Below are 24398 nucleotides of genomic sequence, written 5' to 3'. Positions count from 1 at the left end.
CAACACTCAGTATTAAGGTTAACTGTACTTTATTCTCATTTACACATGACTGCTTATATTTTCATTTTACAGGTTCATAATTGTAAACACGATCTTTTGAAAAATATTACCAGATTTCACAATCACTGTATATGTTTTCTTGACAAAGCATCAAAAGCTTATAAAAATTTAACTCCAAAGCATCTTATTTTTATTGTAAAATAATACAGATGAAATGAAATGTTTAAAGGCTGCTAACTTTGATTTTTATTTTGTCTTGTGTATCTGCAGTCAGCTTAAGTCTTAGCAAGGATATTAAGTTTATTCATGATAAATCAACAGTGATTGGTTAAGGATTAAGATAACGTGATGCTGTTCATTCTCTGTGCACCATTATCCCAACTGAGTATTTATGAGGTCATAGGAACCCTCGACTAAATTACAACCTAATAATACATTGTCTGGTATTAATATGAAATCTTGTGAAATGTAGTACACATAAGTCACCAGCTCACTTTCACTGATATGCTATCACTTTTCAGGAATGTCAGAATTTAGTTCTTACCTGCCCATAAGCAAACACTGTTGCATTATAACCTTCAAAACAACCTTCCACAAGTTTGTGCACACAAGATTTATAGATCTCGTCTTGTTTGGCATCTATATCAAACATAAAGTCGAATGTGAAAGCCTTGTCTTTTCCCAGGATGACTTGTGGCTCCCCAGGTGTAACCAATGTACAAATATGGCATCCTTCGATTTTCTCTTTGGCTGATTGCGGACGTATTCTGTGGAAGGAAAACATAAAACAATTCTGGCATCTTTCCAAACGCATAAATCACTGGCTAAAAGTTTTCATTTGGAATGGCAAATATCAAACAATAAAACAAAATAAACCAGTTTTTAAAATAGTGAAATACTTCAAAGTAAACACATGACATGGACAGAGAATATTCAAATTGTTTTCCCCTCATAAAAGTTCTTACCTTCCAAAGCTGACTTTACTTAAATAATGCATGTCTGAGAGAGATTGTGTTATACTGAGCAGTGTTAAAGTCTCACTACAACACAGCATTTACAAAATTCACTGGGCAAATTTCCCAGTTTTAACTATGCATTTAAGAGCCTCAAATGATGCATTATGGAGAGGATTCAACATTCTAATAGGTCAACCCTTCAGGCCAGGTAAAATGCTTTACAATAGATGACTTATAAGAAATCAACCACTTCCCATACCTGGAAACAACAGATTCATGGAATTTGATAACACAGGACTAAAAGTGAAAAAAACCTCTGTATCTCAGTTAGTGATGAAACTGATGTATAAACAGTCATTATATTACAGAAGATACCACAACAAAGCAACAGCATGTTAAATTGCTCTGGCATTTTGTTTTCCGTACACAGAATTAGAAGTTATCAAATAAAAGCACATGTTGAAAGTGCTCAAGAAACACACAGCTGGTCTGTCAGCAGCTATGGAGAAGGAGATAGAAACAAACTTAATGTTTGAGTCTGATATGACTCTTCTTCAAATCAGAAATGATCGATACTGCAGCTGGGTAATGAAAGCTGACCTAGCCAACAATGCCCACGTTCACAAATGAATAAAAACAAAAATGAAAAAAAATTTTTTGGAAGCCACTATTAATCACACAAAGCTTTTCAATCCATGAGACATACAAAGAGGAGCATTTGAGAAATTAAGAGAAACGTAATCAGGATAATCGTTGACCGTGTTAATATTTAGAAGGCTGATGGCTGTGGCTATTTGGCTCATCCTTAAATAGCACAGATCCGTGTGGGTGGATGTGCAGGCCTGCTTGCCTGTAAAATGCCCTTCTGACAGTTTGAATGCTCCTATGAAAATCTGCTGCCAAAGTTACTATATAGATCCCATGTGTCTTTGATAATAAACTGTTGTCATTATGAAAGCAGTTCATGTTTATCAGTGTTTTGAATAAAAATTGATTTTTGTGACTCAGGGTCAGTTGCTGAAAGTACAGTCTTTTTCTCATATTCAGGAAGACTGTGTGCGTTCAGTACTACAAATTGTCCACTTTTGTGGACAAAGCAAACAGCCAAAAATTCTCTTGATTATCCCAGACAAATGATTTTATCAGTTATCTCAGTAATTACTTCGAGTTGAGTAGGAATCTTTCTTCTCCCTTCTGCAAAGCTGTACTAGAACATAAGAACATAAGAGCTAGGAGCAGGAGTAGGCTGTCCGGCCCTTCGAGCCTGCTCCGCCATTCAATAAGATCATGGCTGATCTTTTCGTGGACTCAGATCCACTTACCCGCGTTCTCACCGTATCCCTTAATTCCTTTATTGTTCAAAAAAAATCTACCTTATCTTTAAAAACGTTTACTGAAGTAGCGTCAACTATTCCACTGGGCAAGGAATTCCATAGATTAATAACCCTCTGGGTGAAGAAGTTCCTTCTCAATTCAGTCCTAAATCTGCTCCCTCTAATCTTGAGGCTATGCCCTCTTTCCCTAGCTTCACCTGCCAGTGGAAACATCCTCTCTACTTCTATCTTATCTATTCCCTTCATAATTTTATATGTTTCTATAAGATCCCCTCTCAATCTTCTGAATTCCAATGAATATAATCCCAATCTACTCAGTCTCTCCTCATAAGCCAACCCCCTCAACTCCGGAATCAACCTAGCCAACCTCCTTTGCACCCCCTCCAGTGCCAGTACGTCCTTTCTCAAGTACTAGTCCATATTGCTTTAACTAAAAACTGAAGTGTCTCAGTTTACCAAACAGCTTCCTTCTATTCACAGTGGTGTACCCTATTTTCATTGTTCCTTCACCGACAGCTTGAACCGATCAATCTGTTCTCTTATGGAGATCCTTCAAAAGCACATTAAGGAGTACCTTGGTCTTCTGACTTGTGTGTTCTCACCATCTTAACCATGGAAAACCAGCTTTCCCTGTTCCAACATTCTGACTCCAACCAAGGTCACATCTATGCATTAGACGGAAAATGCCATGGTGGACAGTGAAACCAGAAAAAGTTTTTTTTTTTAAAATAGATCAATGTTGAGGAGCTTCCTATTATTTCACTTGTACAAACATATTCCAGAAAAAAATCAGAATCATATGAGATATGATTGAGTTTGGGGGTAAAATCAATGTTTAATTTTGCTGGCAGAGGATCACACAAAAAATACTTCTTATTTGTTGTCACCATATAGAATATTGTGGTTCTTTATTATGAAGCAACAGATTAGACCAGTCAAGTCAAAGTTGATGGCAACAACTCCATCCAGGACAGAGAGCTTTAAAACTTTTTTTTTTCTGAATTCCAGATTTGGGTGCCAATTCTTAAAAGAACAATTTCTTCCTAAATGAGTGAGAGAATAGGTAGAGACAAATCCCAGAGGAAGAGAAAGACAGTTAGACTAAGAAAAGAAAGGATAATAGTTTGCCAGCAATTGAGAAAAACATGTAATTGGGACCATAAATAGGTGAAAATGGGTTGGCTGTGCTCCCAAGCATGCAAGATATCTGCCTTTTTCAAATAACGCTCTTTGCCCCCTTCGGTCATCCAGGCAGCCCTCCACCACGTGTCCTCCATTCCCCGCTCCACAGCTCTTAACCACCGTCCCCTCTCCAAACACAATAAAGATAGGGTACCCCATGTCCTCACTTTCCACCCCACCAGCCTCCGCATCCAACATATCATCCCCCACAAACACTTCCACTCACTCCAATTAGACCCCACCACCCAGAACATCTTCCACTCCCCACCCATCTCTGCTTTCCGCAAGGACCATTCCCTTTGCCACTCTTTAGTTTGTGGCACACTGCCCACCAACCATGCCGACCTGCCCGGTACCTTCCCCTGTAACTGTAAAAAATGAAACACATGCCGACACACCACCTCCCTCACTTCCATTCAGGGCCCTAAACAGCCCTTCCAAGTGAGACGGAGCTTCACTTGCATCTCCTCCAACCTAGTGTATTGCATCCGGTGCTCCCGGTGTGGTCTTCTCCACATCAGTGAGACCAAATATAGACTAAGTGACCTTCTCGCCGAGCATCTCCACCTGGCTCATGATGGCCAACCTAGCCTCCTGGTAACCGCCTATTTCAACTCCCTTCCCCACTCACCCTCCGACACATCCGTCCTCTGCCTCCTCCAGTGTCACAGCAACTCGCAACATAAATTTGAAGAACACTCACCTTATCTTCTGCGTGGGCACCTGGAGAACTCAACATGGAGTTCTCCAAATTCAAATAACCTTGTCACCCATCCCACTCCTGCCTTTCCAGCCCCAACTTCTCCCTTCCATTCCACTTTCTGACCCTCCCTTCCAGTCAGCAACTGGATTCATCCCTCCCATTGACCAACCAGGTCGTACCTACCACCAGTGTCCATCTTTCACCACCGTTCCACCTCCACCCCTTCCCTCCCTCTTTATCTGCAGCTCCCCCTACCCCTACATCCAGTCTTGAAGAAGGGTAATACCAGAAACATTGACTGCTCCTTTCCTCCAGATGTTGCCTGGCCTACCGTGTTCTTCCAGTCTCCTGTTTGTCTACCATTTTCCCACTGTTATTCAGTTCTCCACTATTACATTTTTATAAAAACCTTTCAAAGTGGCAAATTCATTTGAAAAAAAATTGTGAATTGTCATTTAACTTCATTGTATTTTTAAATCCCTTATGTTTTCTCTAATGATATTTGAAAGAAAAAACTATTTTGACTTCTGTGAACATATCATTTTCTCCCAGTTTCTTAAACACACAATTTTTTTTTAAAAATCAAGATTTTAAGGAAGCAAAATAAAACTGGCATCTTTGTGCTATGTTACAGTCTCACAAGGTTCTTTCGATGCTGCTATGTCACTACTTGGAAGGTTTGACTCATTTCCCATCTTCTTCACTGCTCCCCACCCCACACACTCTGTGATACAAGCATCCTAATCACTAGAGACTTCACCTATCTCTTCAGCTAGTACCAAAAACCAATGCCTGCTCATTTCCCTGTCATTTTATAACAATATTTATGGAGGAAATGTGTCTGTTAAATGACAACATAAAATGAACACAACCGATTAAATATAATGCTCTCTGAATGAATGGAATATCAGTTTGACTAACCATTGTAAATCAACATCATATCTTCTGAGAGGTGGATACTATATCATACCTGTCAATGCACCAGAGTCCAGTGCTGAATCCTCTTGTGACCAACTACGTAGCTACCATTCAATTCTTCCACAAAGTACTCTAATTTTTCAACTGCGACAGCAGTGAAACTATCTCAATGTCCATTAGTGCATCTGGTAATCTCAAAATCATACACAAAGTTTCTTTGCGAAAATTTTCATTACTGATGTTATGCAATGATTATAATATCTTCATTTGAGATCATTCACCACTTCCCACCCAGAGTCCGGTGTGAAAACATACATACTTGCATTTATCTGCTGTTTTCACAATGAGCTGACATCCAAAAGGATTTTACAGTACATGAAGTTCTTTTGAAGGGTTATCAAAGTAAAGTTGGAAATGCCCCACAAACAGCAAGTGACATTGGCCAGATAGTGTGTTCTTGATGGTGATTGAGGGGTAAGTGTTGGCCAGGACAATGAGAGGGCACCCGTGCTCTCTTCAGAATAATTCCATAAGATCTGTTACATTCACCTGATAAGGTTCATGGGCCAATGTGCAAAATACAGTTTGGGGTGGGGGCGGAACAGGAGGTGAATCCATGCCCTAAATTCTGGGAAAATTTACCCATGGGGTCATCCAGAGAAAAATTGCCTCCACAATTAACATGGAGGGAAATGGGTGAGGAGCTGCTTTTCTGATCATGGAGTCATTCTCTCGTTTGCTGGCTGCTGATAGGCTCAAGCGAGCTGTGGAAGTGAGCGTCCAGGTGCAGCAGATTTGGGGAGGTAGGGCAACAGCAACAGCAGCAGTCCAGGAGTGGCTCCGAACCAGGGAGCCATTTGCTGAGGGAGCTATCTGTTGCTTGGTCTGGGTGCACTGGGGAGCTGGTTGAAGATAGTGAGGCTACAAAAGGTGGCTTGAGGGAAGACAGGGAAGCCACAAGGGATATAGGAGACAACCAAGTAGGTTACAAGGGGCTGGAAGAAGTCATGGAGGTTGGTTGGAGGCTGTGAGGAGCCTACTAGACAGGGGTGGAAAGAGGGAGGGTGCACAGGTAGGGTAGACCACAGCGGCTGCGAAGGAGAGAGAACATTGAGAAATCTGTCAAACACTCCACAAGCTAAGAATTATGAGAATTTGAAATCATAGGGAACAAATTATTTGTAAGAGAAACTCATTATTTCTAGCTGAAGGCTGCATACGTTCAGCACATATATGGGGGATCATGTAATGGATGTCATTGTCATGAACATTTTGTCAATTGTTAAATTTTGAGATCCTAGATACAATAAGAAGGGTAGTAACTGCCAGGTTAAAGTCATAGAATCATTGAGTCATATAGCGCTGAAACAGGCCCTTTCGTCCAACCAGTCAGTGCCAAATATTTCAGCTTTGTGCACGTGCAATGAAAGCACATTCACTGTGAACTCACCAGTCTATGAAGGTGTGTTTTGGGTGACAGCTTTTTCCTCACATAAGTATATGTCAATTAATTTCGAAAAAACTTTTCATAGAAGGTTCAAGAGAATTCTGATTAATTTTAATGGACTACACCTGAGAAACACGTGGTCTCAACTCAGCACAAGTTATGACTTTTAGTTCTTAAAAGCTTTGTCGGATCCTAATGAAAAATCATTGCTCACTTTAATGAACAATGCATATCCTACAAAATCTATGAAGGTAAAACATTAAGCCAATTGCATTCTTCAAAGACCACTTACACAATTTTGAAACATTGAAAAATCAATAAAGTCTTTCATATAAAATTGCATTGGCTTAAAAGCATACCATCAACTACATTCTGCAGTAATACTACATTAACGAGTTGGCAAGGTTAATTTCCTGATCAATTGCCTTTAGATTTATAATGATTACAATTGTACAACATCTAATGAGCAAGAATGACTTGCATGCTGATGCACTGCTGACTCGGCAAAGAGCAAGTGCATCTCAGTGTTCTATTATTCTCAAGAGGTGTAGATCATTCACTTGCCAGGAAGTTCCTAATACCATTACATGCTGCAGCTGTAGTACAGCAATAAAACTCAATAAAGGAAACAGTGGCAATGTTTGTGAAACTGGTCACATCTTTTGTTCACAATCTTTTTTTAACCATTAATGCAACTTTTCTGGAACAAAAAGCAATTATTTCAACCAGAAAGAATGAATAAGGCAATGAAATAAGTGTATATTCATTTTATGCATACATATTTTATAATATATATATATAAAACACAGATACACACACATACAATATAGTCAACCAAAAATATTTAACAATTGGATACATTTGCTTGCGTTTAAGGAAAAATAAGTCAATTCTAAAATTAGTTTGAGCAGAAAATAAAAAAAAATTCTATAATTGGGAAGGAGGGAAGGTTATTGTTACAAAATAACATGCGCCTTGGGACTTGCAATACAAGTTCATATTACTGTCTGAAACATTATGGTTCAATTTTCTTCAGTTAATTCTAATCCAACAACATTCTGCCTAACTTCTCTCCTTCACAGAAGGTGGTAATACCAATGTACCGGCAATCCAAATTCCCAGGATAGTGATCTGGGTACTCGGGTTCGAATTCATTGCAGGCGGTGAAATTTGAGTTCAATAAATATCTGGAATGAGAAGCTGACCTAATAATGACCATACAATGATTGCCATTTGTCATAAAAACCAATCTGGTTCACAAATTTCCTTAAAGGAAGGAAATCTCCCTTCCTTACTTGCCTGTCCTTCATGTGACTCCCGACTCAGAGCATTGTGATTGATTCTTAACTGCCTCTGAAATGGCCTACATCAATCTACTTACTTGTTTCAAATCACAACAAAGTCTAAACAAAAGAATAAAACCAAAATGGCCTAACTGACACCAAGCTAGGCACCAGAATTGCTGTTGGCAAACAGCCGTGTCAACCCTGCAAAGTCCTCCTTAACCAACATCTAGGCATAGACTTGTTAGGCAGCACCTGACATGGTCATCTACAGAATCATACACTGCAGACAATGCCATACACACCACCATCACCAGTTCTATCCCACTGGCTGAACAGATCCATCAGAAGATGTGGCACAGTGGTAAACAGTTGGGAAGAACTTGCACTGGGAGTCATCAGCGTTGATGCTGGATCCCACAAAGTCTCATGGCTTTGGGTCAAACACAGGCAAGGAAACCTCCTGCTGATTACCGGACTAATGCTGCCCTACCACAGCTGATGAACCAGTATCCCGCAATGTAAGGGTCCCTCTCAGCTGAGCAGCTGCACGTGCATGTAGCTGCTCCAATGTTCGGCATATGAGCAGTGTGCTGATTGCTTCATTAACTTTTTCCAGATGTCACAGCTGTGCATGGCCTCAGAGGCCCACGCAGCCGGTAAGAAAATCTGGGAGAATGCTGGCTCCACATTGAACACCACTTGGAAGAAGCACTGAAAGTGGCAAGGGTACAGAATATACTGTAGGTGGCAGATCTCAATGTCAAACACCAAGAAAGGCACAGTAGCATCACCACTGATTGAAGTGGTCAAGCCTGAAAGGACATTGCTGCTGGACTGGATCTGGGACAAGTGGTGTCAGAACCAACAAGAGAGAAAAATGTTCTTGACCTCATCCTCACTAATCATCCTCACCAGTCTCACATGTGCCTGCCCATGTCAGTATCAGTAGGAGTGACCGCTGCATAGTAATTGTGGAGTCAAAGCCCTGTCTTCATAGTGAATATATCCTCTGTCAAATTGTGTGGTGCTACCACCATGCTAGATAGGAAGAACTTCAAAACAGAGCCAACAACTCGAAATTGCGTGTCTAAGTGGTGCTATGGGCCATTAGCAACAGCAGAATTGTATTCACTCACAATCAGTAACCTCATGACACAGCATATTCCCACTGCACCACTGCCATCATGCTAGGAGAACAACCCTGGTCAAAGAAGCATGCTGGAGGGCATACATAAAAATGAGGCATCAACCGAGTGAAGCTACAACACAGGGTCACTTACATGAGAAACAATGAAAGCAGCTTCGAAGAGACAGGGATAGTAGGAACTGCCGATGCTGGAGAATCTGAGATAATAAGGTGTAGAGCTGGATGAACCCAGCAGGCCAAACAGCATCAGAAGAAGGGTCTGAAGAAGGGTTCTGAAGAAGGGTCTAGACCCGAAACATCAGCTTTCCTGCTCCTCTGATGCTGCTTGGCCTGCTGTGTTCATCCAGCTCTCCACCTTGTTATTTGGAACAGACAGGAATAGGTTATTCCATAACAAAGGAACCTTAGCTCTGCAGTCCTACTGCATCCCATCATGAACAGGGGCAGAAAATTAAACAACTAAGAGTAGGTGAAGCTCCATAAATATCCCCGCCTTCTAGGACTAGAGAACTCCACACATCAATGCTAAAGGCCAAGCTGAAGCTTTTGCAGCTACATTCAGCTGCAAGTGCTGAGTGGGTGATGCATCTCAGCTTCATCGTTAGGCCCAAAGCACTACAGATGCCAGTCTTCAACTGATTCGATTCACTCCAAATGATGGTGTGGCTTAATAGTGTAATACTCTGGATACTGCAAAGGTTCTAGGCCTGGACAACATTCTGGCAATCATAGTGAAGACTTAAGCTTCAGAACAACCATAACCCTAGCTAAGCTGTTCCAATACAGCTGCAACACTAGCCCCTAGCCAACAATGAGGCAAATTGTCAAGCTATAACCAGGAGCAAAAATCCAAACTGGCTCAATACTGTGCTACTCTTAAATCAGCAAAATAATGGAAGGGGTCATTGGCACTGTTATGAAGCCACAATTGCAAAGGAATAACCGACTCACTGGTGTTGTGTTTGGTTTCTGGCAGAGCCAATTGACTCCTGATTTCATTACAGCCTTGGTGCAAACATGGACAAAACAGCTGAACTCCAGAGGTGAGGTGAGACTAACTGCCCTGATATCAAGGCAGCATTTGACCAAGTATAGCATCAAGGAGCCTGAGCAAAACTATGAGAATCAGTGAGGAGAAATTCTGTACTGTTTAGAATCATACATAGGACTAAATAAACCGGTTGTAGTTGTTTGAGGTCCATTATGTTAACCCTATGACAGGAGTCAGGAGTTCTTCAGGTTAGTGTCCAAGGCTCAACAATATTTAGCTGCTTCATCATTGGCCCTCCCTCTATCGTAGGATCAGAAGTGCGGACATTTGCTGATAATTGTACATTCGTTTAGCAGTTGTCACAATACATCAGCCATTGGAGCAGCCTTTGCCAATATGCAGAGAGACGTGGACAACATCCAGATTTGGGCTGATAAGTGGCAAATAACATTAGCGCCATGATAATCCCCAACAAGAAAGAATCTAACAATCAACCCTTGGCATTCATCTAATCATACAACAAGAGACAGGTGGAGTCACAGAGTCATGCAGCACAGAAACAGACCCTTCAGTCCAACACGTCTGTACTGACCAGACATCCTAAACTGATCTTGTTCCATTTGCCAGCATTTGGCTCATATCCCTCAAAACCTTTCCTATTCAAATACTCATCCAGGTTCCATCTAAATGCTAACTGTACCAGCCTCCATCACTTCCTCTGGCAACTCATTCCCTACACGCACCACCCTCTGTGTGAAAGGGTTGGCCCTTAGGTTCTTCTTAAATCTTTCCCCTCTCACCTTTAACCATACCCTCAAGTATTAGACTTCCCTAATCTGGGAAAAACACCTTGGCTATTTGCCCTATCCATGCCCCTCATGATTTTATAAACCTCTATAAGGACACTCCAGGGAAAATAGACCCAGCCTATTCAGCCTCTCCCTATAGCCCAAACCCTCCAATCTCAGCATCCTTGTAATTCTTTTCTGAACCCTTTCAAGTTGCACAACATCTTTCGTATAGCAGGGAAACCAGAAATGAACCTAGTATTCCAAAAGCGGCCTAAACGATGTCCTATACAATCACAACATGACATCCCAACTCCTATTTTCAATGCACTGACCACACGCCTTCTTCATTATCCTGTCTACCTGCGACTCCACCTTCAGTGAACTCTGAACCTACCCCCACAGTTATTTGTTTTCTGGGGACAGAGTTTGAATCCCACGATAGCAGGTGAACTTGAATTTTAAAAAAATTGCAATTAGAACAGCTAGTCTAATAGTGAGCATGTGGCCATTGCCAATTGATGTAAAATCCCATCTGGCTCACATGTATTTAGGGAAGGAAATCTGCCATCCTTATGTGGTCTGACCTACATGACTCCAGACCCACAGCAGTGTGCCAGACTGTTAACTGTCCTCTGAAATGGCTGAGAGAGCCAATCAGTTCAAAAGGTAACTAGAGATGGGCAACAACTGCTGTCCTTGCCAACAACTACCACATATATTTCAAATTTCACATTCCCATCCACCACCTATATCCTATGATGCCCTTCCATATGAAGAACCCATTCATCTCGGTCTTAAAAATAGTCAAATGATTAATGATGGCCTTCTGAGGTTAAGATTTTCAAAGTCTGATGACCTCCTGAGAGAGCAAATGCATCATTCTGTCCCAAAAGGCCACCACCAACTTTAATGTTCCCTACTTCTGTACTCACCCACAAGATGTAACATTCTATGTCCATCTTGTCAAGGCCATTCAAGATCTTGAACACTTCAATCAAATTATCTTTCATTCTTCCAAACTCCAATGCAAACAAAAGTCCAGTCTGTACAATCTATCCTCATTAGACAATGCACTCCAGACACAAATCTGGTAAGCCTCAAATGAACCACCTCCAATGCCTTTGTATCCTTCCTTAAATAAGGAGATCAAGACTGCACGCAGCATTCAAGATGTGGTCACACCAATGCCCATATACCAAAAATATGTGCATTCAATTACCATCGTCAAATTCCTCACTGTCAGCATCTTCAGGCTTGTTAAATGTTATACTTATGACAGATTGTGCCTTTAGCATGTGATAATTTCATAATTCATTAGTGACATTTTCTTTTTACATATTCTGCTTCCAAAACATAAAATATGAGCTTCATTAGACTATTTCAGGGACGTGCGTAAACTATTTATAAATAGGCTTAAGACTTTTCTTTAAAAAGTGGTTACATTATTGTTTATCACATCCCAGTGAGAAAGCGGTAATTTTTATTAACTAATGTGCTTAAACTATTCCCAATGTTATGTCCTTGATTTCTGCTCTGCCTGTTATGATATATTCTCCCCTCCCCCACCCAACAACGAACAGAAAAGGAGCAAATTACTGCAAATGCTGGAATCTATACTGTAAACAAAAAATGCTGGAAATCACAACAGCTCTGCTGAAGAGTCATCTGGACGTGAAATGTTAGCTTGCTCTCTCTCCACGGATGCTGGCTGACCCACTGTCAGCCGTAGCATTCTTGGTTTTCAGTCCATGAACAGAAGAAGAGTGCTGGATGAAGGAAAAAATATTAAAAACTGTGATTTGAACAATTTTTAACCTGGCACTTTCTCAACCACTGTCATATTAAGACTGATGATCCAGTAGAGCTATTCATTGACCAGCCTGCTGCTAAAAAGGTAAGCTGACGCCAAGTCAAAATGCAAATGTCATGATCTGATAGTGTAATCAGCACTGGAAATGTTACAGCCAGTGGCTAGCAAAGTGGATCTCTGTACCTTCTGCTGCTCAGTAGCAGATCCACAGTGGGTGAAACTAGAAAAGGCCAAGCTAAATTTAAGAGATTTGCCTTTGTTTGAACTCCCTTCATTCATGGCTGATTAAGATCCCCCTGTGCTTCTGATACATGAGAACACCATACTTCCTGTGGCTAAGCCTATTAATTCCATTTAAATTAGAAGACTGTACTGAAATTTTTGCTCAGTGTATATTTTTCTTTGCACGTTTTACTTCTCTGCAGCTGAAACAGCACATAAAAAGTTCCAGGATCAAATACCATGTGGCAGATACAGAAAGTGTCTCAGTCACATTGGCTTGTGGCTTCCAATTTCCCTCAACCCTCTGAAAAGGTGCAGCTGCCCTGTAATTCATTCAAACTCGTTGCACACAATATGATCTATTTATTTACAAGATACACCAAGCTGAGTTTGTTCATCTCCTAAATGTGTATTTTGACAAATATTTGAAAACAAAAATGGTGCAGAATCAAAAGTGGAATACGTAAGTTATTTTTGCATACTAAAATAATCTTCAGGGAAGAATTTTTCATTCATTCTTAATCGGTCAAAATACAATAAAACAAGTCAATGAATCATAACTAAATGTTAAATTTCTGCAGTGTTGGTCTGTTTCACCACTGGACTGAAGGCAAATGACTGTATTTCTTGGTGAAATCAATTGAAACAGTCATGACTTACAACAAAATTAATTTAAGATCAAAATATCCAGGCAGGCCTACTTATGCAATTATGTTCAAATATTGTGCTAATTTCCTCTTGTGTTACAATACTTCAAATATTTTATAATGTAGTACTTTGTAAAGCTTTTGATTAAGAAAATGATTAAAACCCAGGCTCAAGCAATTTAAAACAACAGAACTAGGAAACAGATGTAATTATCGTGTAATATCTACAAGCAAGATTTCACTACATTCCAAATTGAATAATTCACTTCATTTAAAATCCTTCAAAAAGGTAACTTGAGCATACTGTATCCTCAGCACGGAATATTGATCAATGTAGTGATATGGCGATAACCAAATGTCATATCCCACATGTTGAAACAGAACTACATGTGGAAAATGTACCCTGTATAGGAAGCCAATAAAGCAAGCAGCACCAGGAGCAGCACAGTGGCTCAATGGCTAGCACTGCAGTCTTACAGCACTAGGGACCTGGGTTCAATCCCACCCTTGGGTGACTGTCTGTGTGGAGTTTGCACATTCTTCAGGTGTCTGTGCGGGTTTCCTCCCGCAATGACAAAGATGTGCAGGTCAGGTGGATTAGCCATGCTAAATTGCCTATGATGTAAAGGTTAGGTGGATTAGCCACAGGAAATGCAGGGCTAAACAGATAGGGTGAGTCTGGGTGGGATGTTCTTTGGAGGGCTGGTGTGGACTCAATGTGCTGAATGGCCTGCTTCCACACAGTCAGGATCTTTTGACTCTTTACCATCATTTTCGCCACCATCCACTTACTTGTGGAGATATTGCTTTTCATCGTACAGCAATTAATAACTTAAATTAATTATCATTCCTCAAAAGTATAATAAACTGTACTAATAGTTTACAGGGTGACAGCAATTCACTAATGGCAGAATCTGATCAGACAATTTTCATTTTACTCACAGGAAGCAGGGCCATTAGTACTGTATTGGAGCTCTCAGGAATTAATCATTTTACGCCCTAAGAACAAGAACTTATTCTAACAGTCTGAATAATAAACAAACACGATATGCAAATTATGGAACAGGATACACATTATTTATGTGACTAAAATCAGCATTTCATTATCTGTACTTAGAAGAAATTGCCACATGGATAAGCAAATAGACTTGTAGGATATGCAAAAACATCTAAAAAGAACAAACATATTACTGTGAGATAGTAGGACCTGCAGATGCTGGAGAATCTGAGATAACAAGGTGTAGAGCTGGATGAACACAGCAGGCCAAGCAGCATCAGAGGAGCAGGAAAGCTGACATTTCGGGTCTGGACCCTTCGAAACGTCAGCTTTCCTGCTCCTCTGATGCTGCCTGGCCTGATGCGTTCATCCAGCTCCATACCTTGTACGAGATTCTGTTCACAGTTTCTCTTATGTTCAAAAGAGTTCAAATGCAGTTTCATGGTGAAAGGGGGCGGCACAATGGCTCAGAGGTTAGCACTACTGCCTCACAGCGCCAGGACCCGGGTTCAATTCCAGCCTCAGGTAACTGTGTGGGTTTGCACTTTCTCCCTGTATCTGCGTGGGTTTCCTCCGGTGCTCTAGTTTCTTCCTACAGTCCAAAGAAGTGCAGGTTAGGTGGGTTAGCCATGGGAAATGCAGGGTTACAAGGATTGGGACAGTGGGGGTGGCAGTGAGGAGTTGGGTCTTGGAGGGTTGGTGTGAACCCAATAGGCCAAGTGGCCTGCTTCCACACTGTAAGGATTCTATGATTCCAGTGACAGAGGTGTTAAACACACTGCTCATTAATACTACAGACAGCAGAGGACTCCAACCAGTGGGTTGCAATAACGTTATCGAGTGGTGGTGTGAGGTGGTTCAAACAAGCACAACTTGATTGTGCTTAACAAATGGCTGCAGCAACTCATTGCAACCCAGTGAAGGGTGAACTCTGCTCCTGTTTCCCTGCAGCTGGTGGCTGCCATCAGTGAGAGCTAGGTGCAGTTGTTGCAACTCACCGAGGGCGAACCGGAGCTGAAACGGTGTTCAACTTGGAGGTTGTGGACCCACTTGCCCCTCTTCATGGCAGAAGGGCCCGACAACAGCAATGCACATGCACCAGGAACGCCAGAATATCACAGTGATACTGGTAAAGCGCTGGAAGTGGCTCCATTTATAATCAGAGTGTGCACTATTGCTCAGTGACCTCTACCTGCTCTTACTACTGCAGATGGTGCACTACTGGTGATGGCATCAATTTACCACTGCGACAGTTTCAATGTACCAGGTCTTGAGAACCAAAGGAAGTCTCAGGCAGAGTTAGATCAAGGATCAAGGTTCTAGACCAAGTCACAACGATTTTTCTTATTGCAGGAAACTGGTTTTAGTTTTTGTTAACTAATGATGCAGATTGTACCGTACCATATCAGTCATCCCACAGATTGCATTTTGACTAGCGCAGAGCTTACACTGTGCTCCTTCTTCCTGACACTGCTACACTAAGACCAAATGTTACCATAGCCATGAAAATAAAATTCACCAATTCTATTCAAAAATATTAGATGGAGCTCCCAACTGTGGGAGGGTTGTAGAATGTTCAGCTACCATACTACACAAAATTTCCTTTGTGCTGACGTCAGTGAAGAGGAAGGTTAGTGGGGTATGTAATGAGCAGCTAAACCACGATATCCCATTTTAGAATTATAATAATACAGAAACAAAATACAAAACTTGCACTTCTGACACTCCTTTCATGGCCAAGAACATCAAAGTATACTACAGCCAATTAAGTACTTCTAAAGTACAATCTTGAATGTAGTATAGGAAATATACAGTGTACACATGACCAAAACCAAATGGAATGCTGGCTTCTTTCAGAAGGGGGATGGAGAGGAGAAATGTAAGGAATTAATAAAACTGGATAATGCATTGGTGAGACCGCATGTAGAGAAACATTTGTTCAGTGTTGATCTCCTTACTTGAGAGAACTACTAATGAACCAGTTCAGAGTAATTGCACTAGGCTAACTTCTGATGTCATGCCTAGTATAGGAATGGAAATATTTATAAAGTTTTAAAAATCTGTTATTTTTACAATGACTCTGACGAACTGTTATGTGCTAATGGGGTCAGGTGATCTTTGTGCCTTCAACTCAGATGACCAAACTTCCAGAGAGTGTTCCAATTTGAATCCTACTTGAGGGAGGTTGTTGGGGTGGGGTGGGGGGTGGGCATGACCCTCTTGCATGCACATATCTAAGCAGCATAACTTTGCAACATTTACACCTGCTACAATTCAAATCTTAGCTCAAAACACAGAAATCAATGGACTCCTTTATTCTACATGCAAGGTCTCCCAATAGGTGGATGGTTGTTACAGCAACACAAGTAGGAAGTGTCTAACACCCTGCTTGCGTTGTGTGTATCGGGACCATGCAGATATTTGAACATAGCTACCACTGTGGAAACCACCCATCAAGCTGAAACTTCTAAAGACAATTACCCAATAGTTGGAACATCCTGAAAAAGTCCCCAAATCTTGAGAGACTTTGAATGGTACTGACATAGATAGCTTAATAGTCAGCCAGGACATGTTAGAGGAAGTAAAAACAATAGAGTCATTGGACTCAAAATGTTAACTTGATTTCTGTCTCCACAGATGCTGCCAAACCTGCCGAGTTTCTCCACCACCTTTTTGTTTTATTTCAGATCTCTAGCACCTAAGTTATTTTGCTTTTGTCAGTAGTAGTGAAACCAACTGTAACTCCTGAGCAACTACAAAACTGATCCTCCGACTCACCAGTGACCCCTCCTTGACAGCTCCCAAAGGACACCTGAAATCCCACAGCCCATACTCAACATCCATCCCCATCCCTCAACCAACCTTCAATGAACCGCCTACCCCCGCGCCCCCACCACTGCCCTGACCTTGCATGACACTGACGCCCCCAAACCCTTAATTCCGTACACTCTCTCCTCCACACAATCCACTGGCACCACCTCAACAACAGTCACAATCCCAACACTCTAGAATCCCGTGAGATAACCCCATTTTGACCTGACCAGACCTGGTTTTTTTCATCTCCTTTAGCTAACTTGACTCTGGTTGTCCCAATCCTGCCAATGACAGCCCCCTATCCTGACCCCAGCTACTTGAGACCCTGACTTAAGTGCCTATCATCCTGCCCGGCTACCCTACTCATCTGCCACCCTTCCCTCACTCATTTATCTCACCCATTCGCCACCCCCTTACCTAAATCACCATACTCAATCCTCAGAAATCATGAAATAACAACTAAGTCAGAAAAGATGAGAAAAACTATTTTTGCTTAAAATTTCTATCAATGGCACTCAAATTAATTTGAAAATCATTACTCTCACAAATAATCCATAAATGAGCATTACTTAAAGGAACAGAAAATCAAACTGAAAAACTGTAACACCTATACAAGTTTCATATTACACTTACTTTTCAGTGTTAATATCCATGGTGTTTGCTGTTGCCCTTAAGGGGCATTATTTCTGGTATCAATTGGGGTCCATTTAGTTTCACCTCCCCTGCACTGTTTGACAATGAGACTGCAGCTTGCCATGAAAACATCTAGGAATAGCTGGCACCAAAAACCTGAGAAGCTAAGTGAGCCTTGCTTGACATGACTAACCTTGGAAGGATCTCTTATGGAAAGCTGACAAGACCAGTTACCTGTAAGTTAGGTCCGTGGGCAGATGTAATAGTCTAGTCGTGTATTATCGCTCGATGTAATTGAGAGGCCTAGGTAACACTCTGACGACCCAGGCTGGAATCCTGCCATTGTAGATGGTGGAATTTAAATTCAATCGAAAAATCTGGAATCAAGAGTCTAATGATGACCATGAGATGGTTGTCAATTGTTGTGGAAAAGCCCCTTTTTTTAATTTATTCATGGAGGAGGGCATCACTGGCTATGTCAGTAGTATTGCCCATCCCAGAGGGCAGTTAAGAGTCAACCACGTTGCTGTGGGGTTAAAGTCACAAAGTCCAGATCAGATAAGGATGGCAGTTCCCTTCCTTAAAAGGGATTAGTGAACCAGTAGTGAACCATTAGTGAATCAGGTTCACTATTGTCCTTTGGGGAAGGAAACTGTCATCCAAAGTGATTCTAAACCAACAGCAATCTAAACTGCCCTCACAGCAATTAGAGATGACAATAAATGCTTGCCTAGCCAGCAACGCCCACGTACCATAAATGATTTTTCTTAAAAAGACCATCCTCTATTGAATATGAATGGCTATTGATTGAAACAGTTTCTCTGAAGCTGAAATCCTCTTATCCCAAGAGATCAGAAGAGATCTGGGGCAGTTGTCAGAATGACATCAACAAAGAAAATGCTGTAGAGAAAGGTTATGCTTTTTTGAGAACTGAGAGACTTAAAAGTCGTGAAAAAAGCCTCCCAGCTACATTCCAAATCTCCATGTTTACTTGTAAAGAAATTAGGTCTCCTGATGCAACAGCCAAGACGGCCTGTCTCCATAAACTCTGAATATCCTTCACTTGAAAGGAACCTTGCAGTTAATCTGGACACCTGACTCCAGCTATCTGAATTTATCTGAAATACAAGTCAAGAGTGGGAAAAAGCTTCCTTCTTCACTGGAACCTCAGAAACATGAACACTACTCTTTAGGTTTAATAGATTTGCCTTGCTCTTCAGGGTGTGGAGTGTGACATATTGGGTTAGGTCTTCCGGATTGTGAGAAAATAAATAATATGCTTGCTTAAAACCAATCAAGCGCTGTTGATACTTTAAAACTGACTGCACTCTAATGGTGGTTTAGAAACATTCACATTTACCTTTTCAGAAATAAACCACACCAAACACGAATAGAAAAGGAATGGAACAGAAATTCACTGTGGCATCCAGAATTTCAACCAATTGGACAAAAAAGTTAAAGGGGCGATATCGATACCAGATGCTGTTATAAAGGGTCAAACCAGGCTGCTGCAACAGAAGGGCTGCAATAGACTGCCATATGTGATTAACTCATTATATTGTCTCTTGTCTCAGTAAATTACTAATCACATCACATCAAAGCAAACCTTTTACCACTGTACACTAACTTGATCCAATTGTGTTTCAAGCACAAATAAAAAGGCACTCGAGAGAATTACGCTCAAACTAGCTAATCCAATTTAATTTCCATACATTACGTCCGATCACAGGTGTAAGGGATAAAACAACAAAAAGCTGACTTACCATTGTTACTTGATGAATATATAATAGCAGGCCCATGATGCACAAAGAAATATGATGCTTTAAAAAATTGAAGCTTGTGGTTTGAAAAGAGAATAAGAAACAAGGCAAATGCTTGTATTGCTCCTTTTATGACCAAAATCTGTCCTAAGGAATTTACATACAAAGCATACTGAAAGCTTAGACACTGTCATAATGCAGACGAGGTTGCCAATATGTATACAAAATGATTCCACAAAAAGCAAGTTGATAATAATCAGATTATCGACTATAGTGATATCAGTTCAAAGCTAAATATTGACACGGATAAGAAGAACTTCCCAGCCGATTCCCAAAAATACAAGTATTTTAACATCTACCAGAGAGGGCCAGCATTGATTTAGCATCTCATCCAGAAGTCGACAGCATTTAATCTAGCTCTCCCTCAATGCTATACTGACTGGCTAGTATGGACTGGGTGCTCAAATCTCTGGAATGAGTTTTGAATCAAAGGCATTCTGCCTCAAGAACAGGCAGTGCTACCATTCAGCCGTGACTGAAAATCACGATGAGCAGTTGTCAATCATTTTTGACATTAATGTAGTTGTATAGTTTAACAAGCAAAATTTATTATAAATTTGTCTTTTTTTGGTTAACAAAAGGATTTATAATTGTTTAGGGCTTAACAAAAAGAAACCCATAAAGCTACTATAGGGTTAGCCCACCATCTCTATAGAGTCATAGTCATAGAGTCACAGAGTTCAACAGCGTGGAAAGTACATAGATTTTGGAGTGTGTGATCAGGTAACTTATGACCTCCAGAATTGATACAGAAATATTGACATTTTTCCACCAGCATGAATAAAAGCTCGAAATGTGGAAGTCAGTTTAAATTGAGCCAGACTCTGCAATTTGCAAACTGCAGAGCTGGAACAGACAGCATTCATGAGGCCAGACCTTGGCCAATCAACTTCCCATTGAAACCAGACAGGCCTGGATCTGCCTGGCCAGGTGCTAACAGCCACATTGGTTCAGAATGAACCATTGTTTCCACCTGCAATGAACCTGTGTTGTTAACCTGACAGGGACAGCACTTGATAGATCCAGTCTCATTGGATCTTCCTGCTCCTGCCTGAGGCTAGTATTGAACTCGGGCCACAGAATCTTCAAGAAAGACATGAAGAGTGGTATACAAGGGGCAACCTGGACCCCAGCTCTCAGTGCTTTTTCCATCTTCTGTAGCAGCAAATGGCAGCTGAGCCTCCAGCATCTCCAGCTCCTTGTATCTCGTGGTGAGCATCATCTGACAGGCCAGACCCAGACGACTACCTCTGTGAGACAATCTGCAGACCAGAATGAGCTAAACAGGAAGGGGAAGCTCAAATTGACAACTGCAGATCCTGGAACATTAGCCAACCCTCAAACAGCAGGAACAGCATCTCTCAGCCTTATTGAATGGCTATTACCAATCCTTTCAGACGAACAGTTCAAATCCAGCGGTAGGGACCTGTGGATGGGGTGTAGCAAATCCTCGGAAGTGCGTGTCAGTAATAGATAGCCAGTATAGATTTGACACTGTTGACTGAAGAGTCCTCTGAAGAGATTGATAGAGTTCAATTAAAGCACTGCAGTAGATTCTGATAAATATTGTTTTCTGTCATAAAGTGTTCAATAAAGTTATATTGAACCTTCCCCTAACTCCTGTACCCTTTGTCTATCTTGCTACACAACACGCCGGAGTTCAAAAAGATTCCTGAAAATTGGTCAAGGTTAGTCATTGTACATTTACCCACCTTTCACTTTATAATAATTCCTATCCACAAGACAAAAATGGGTTCTAAAAGTTATACCTTCTGGCCTAAATGTGAAAATTAACTTTTCTGGATCAAGATATGGCCATCACTGATCATATGACACCAGTTGACTAGTTGATGTGAATAAGTGTGAAGTTCCTCACTTTGGTAGAAAAACAGAAAGGCAGAATTGTTCTTAACTGGTGAGAGATTGGAAAATGCAAGTGTCCAAAGGGACCTGACTGTCTTTGTTTATGAGTTACAAAAGTTAACATGTAGGTGCAGCTAGTGACTAAAATCATAGAATCTGTACAGTGTGGAAGCAGGCCATTCAGCCCATTGAGTCCACACTCACCCTCCAAAGAGCATCCTACCCAGATACACACCACTACCGTATCCCTGTAATGCCACACTTCCCATGGCTAATCCACCTAGCCTGCACATCCCTAGATAATACGTGCAAATTAGCATGGCCAATCCACCTAACGTGCACATCTTTGGACTGTGGAAGGAAAGCAGAGCGGCCAGAGGAAATCCATGCAGACATGGAAAGAATGTGCAGACTCCACACAAGCAACCATTCCCCAAGTCTGAATGGAAGAACAACCTATGCTTTTGTCTTAACCTAAAGAGAGATATGATGGGGTGAACACACCATGGTTTATTTCAAAAAGAACAAAATAAATAATACTAAGAAAAGTTTTGACAAGAAAAAACACTGCTGCTTACAGACAAATGAGAACAAATAAGAGAATTCAAATCATCTCTCCTTGTAACAGGACGTAGCAGTACAGTGTTCCCTTTCACACGGAAACATGAAAGAGAGGAGGATTAGGCCATTTGACCCCTTGAGCCTGATATGCTATTCAACGTGACCAAGATCAATACTCAGCCCTCCCCACGCTGTATCTCTCGATCCCTTTAGCCACAAGATATAGATCTACCTCCTTCTTGAAACCACATTGTTTTGGCGTCAACTCTTTTGTGGTAGTGAATTCAACAGGCTCACCACTCTCTGGATGAAGACATTGCTCATCTCAGTCCTAAAAGGTTTATCCTTCATCCTTAAACTGTGACCCCTGCTTCTGGAAACCGTGACCCCTGCTTCTGGAAGCAGCAGCTATACTTACAGAGATCTCAATTACCTATGCATATCTGAGAAACACTCTGGATGAGTTTTTTCCAAATTGTCTTCCTGTCCATTCTTTATATTAAAGGGTTTGTTATATGAAAGAGCAAAAGGCAAACAGAAAAAGAGATTTCCAAGTTCGCAAAAGACTAATATATTCAAACAGTAAAGGCTGTATTTCCACCCAGCTCAAAAACTAATGCACTTGTTGGTTAAACACCTGAAAAAGTCAACAAATTCACTTCGTTTGGATCTAAGTATTAAACACTGTGAAATTAAATTGCCATAGATTGTCTAACTTGGCCTTCATGCATTACAGAATCGCATTACCAAGCTAAAGGTTGTATATGCAAATCCTATAAATAGCGTGGGGAGGGAGAAACACACAGACACAAAAAAAGATAGAAACCATAGAATTAATTGACCCACAGATAAAATGTAGAAATGCTTTGGAATGCTTTGTACACACTTTGATTTTCATTTGCTGTGTTAAATATTTCATTGCTCAAGAGCAAGAAACCTTTGCCAACACTGAGATTTTAAGCTTCATTGTTTCAGCTCTAATTCCCTGGAGAAAGAAGCAATAGATCTAACAGACTTCTACCTGAACCAACTAATTACTTCTCCCAAGAAACTGATTAAAAACTTGATCAATAATAAATGGACTTTCATGTATCTAAATCAATTAAACTAGCAAAATATCCTGTGCTTACAAACATCTTCAATGGAAAGGTACACATTTCAAGCATTGCCTTGCATGATAATGCTCTCACATTTGCAGTCAATGACAATGGATATTGAACCATGGTAAATGTTGTAACTGCAATTTAAGTTACAATAGCTTCAGTCCAGTTCAGGGATTTGAACTCATGTTCTTGGTTCTCAACTGCACAGAGATTTTGATTGGTTCAGATTTGGCACTCCATCCATCAACCTTAAACAATCACTTTCTCCAGCACTGGTGCACCACGGCAGTAGCGCTAACTATCTACAAGATGCCCACAGCAACTCAAGGGGCTCCTTTGAAAGCACCTTTCAAACCTGTGACTTCTACCAATCAGAAGGACAAGGGCAGATTATGTATGGGAACACCATCATTTTGAAGTTCCTTTCCAAGCTATGCACCATCCTGACTTTGAACCATGTCATCATTCCTTCACTTTCTGTGGGCCAAATTCCTGGAAGTACCTTCTAATAACATCCACTGAATTAATTGAGATTTTTGAAGAAGTAACAGAGGATTGATGAAGGCAGAGTGGTCGATGTGGTCTATATGGACTTGAGTAAGGCATTCGACAGGCTCTACATGGCAGACTGGTTAGCAAAGTTAGATCATATGGAATACAGGAAGAACTAGCCATTTGGATATCAAACTGGCTCGAAGGTAGGAGACAGAAGGTGCTGGTGGTGGAGGGTTGCTTTTTAGACTGAAGGCCTGTGACCAGCAGTGTGCTACAAGGATTGATGCTGGTCTACTGCTTTTTGTCATTTATACATATGATGTGGATGTGAACATAGGAGGTATGGTTATTAAGTTTGCAGAGATACCAAAATTGGTGGTGTAGTGAACAGCCAAGAAGGTACCTCAGATTATAACGGGACCTTGATCAGATGGGCCGGTGGGCCGAGGGGTGGCAGATGGAGTTTAATTTAGATAAATGTGAAGTGTTACATTTTAAAAAGGCAAATCAGGGCAGGACTTATGCACTAAATGGTAAGGTCCTGGACAGTGTTGCTATATAAAGAGACCTTGAAGTGCAGGTTCATAGTTCCTTGAAAGTAGAGTCACAGGTAGACAGGATAGTGAAGGAGGTGTTTGGTATGCTTGCCTTTATTAGTTTGTGCATTGATTGTAGAGT

The 24398-nt window shown here is 41.0% G+C and overlaps 1 protein-coding gene across 1 annotated transcript in view; it reads right to left on the bottom strand.

Annotated features, from left to right (window-relative positions):
* kif21b (kinesin family member 21B) overlaps positions 1-24398 on the bottom strand; it is a 162561-nt gene that overhangs the window by 96637 nt on the left and 41526 nt on the right. The window contains exon 2 of the mRNA XM_048612221.1: positions 545-767. Within this exon, the coding sequence (XP_048468178.1) occupies positions 545-767 (223 nt within the window). The remainder of the gene's footprint in view (positions 1-544; positions 768-24398) is intronic.

Source organism: Rhincodon typus, chromosome 25, assembly GCF_021869965.1.
Source record: "Rhincodon typus isolate 14 chromosome 25, sRhiTyp1.1, whole genome shotgun sequence".
Lineage (NCBI taxonomy): Eukaryota > Metazoa > Chordata > Chondrichthyes > Orectolobiformes > Rhincodontidae > Rhincodon > Rhincodon typus.
The sequence above is the reverse complement of the archived record's forward strand: the minus strand, read 5'-3'. Positions and strand labels throughout refer to the sequence as shown.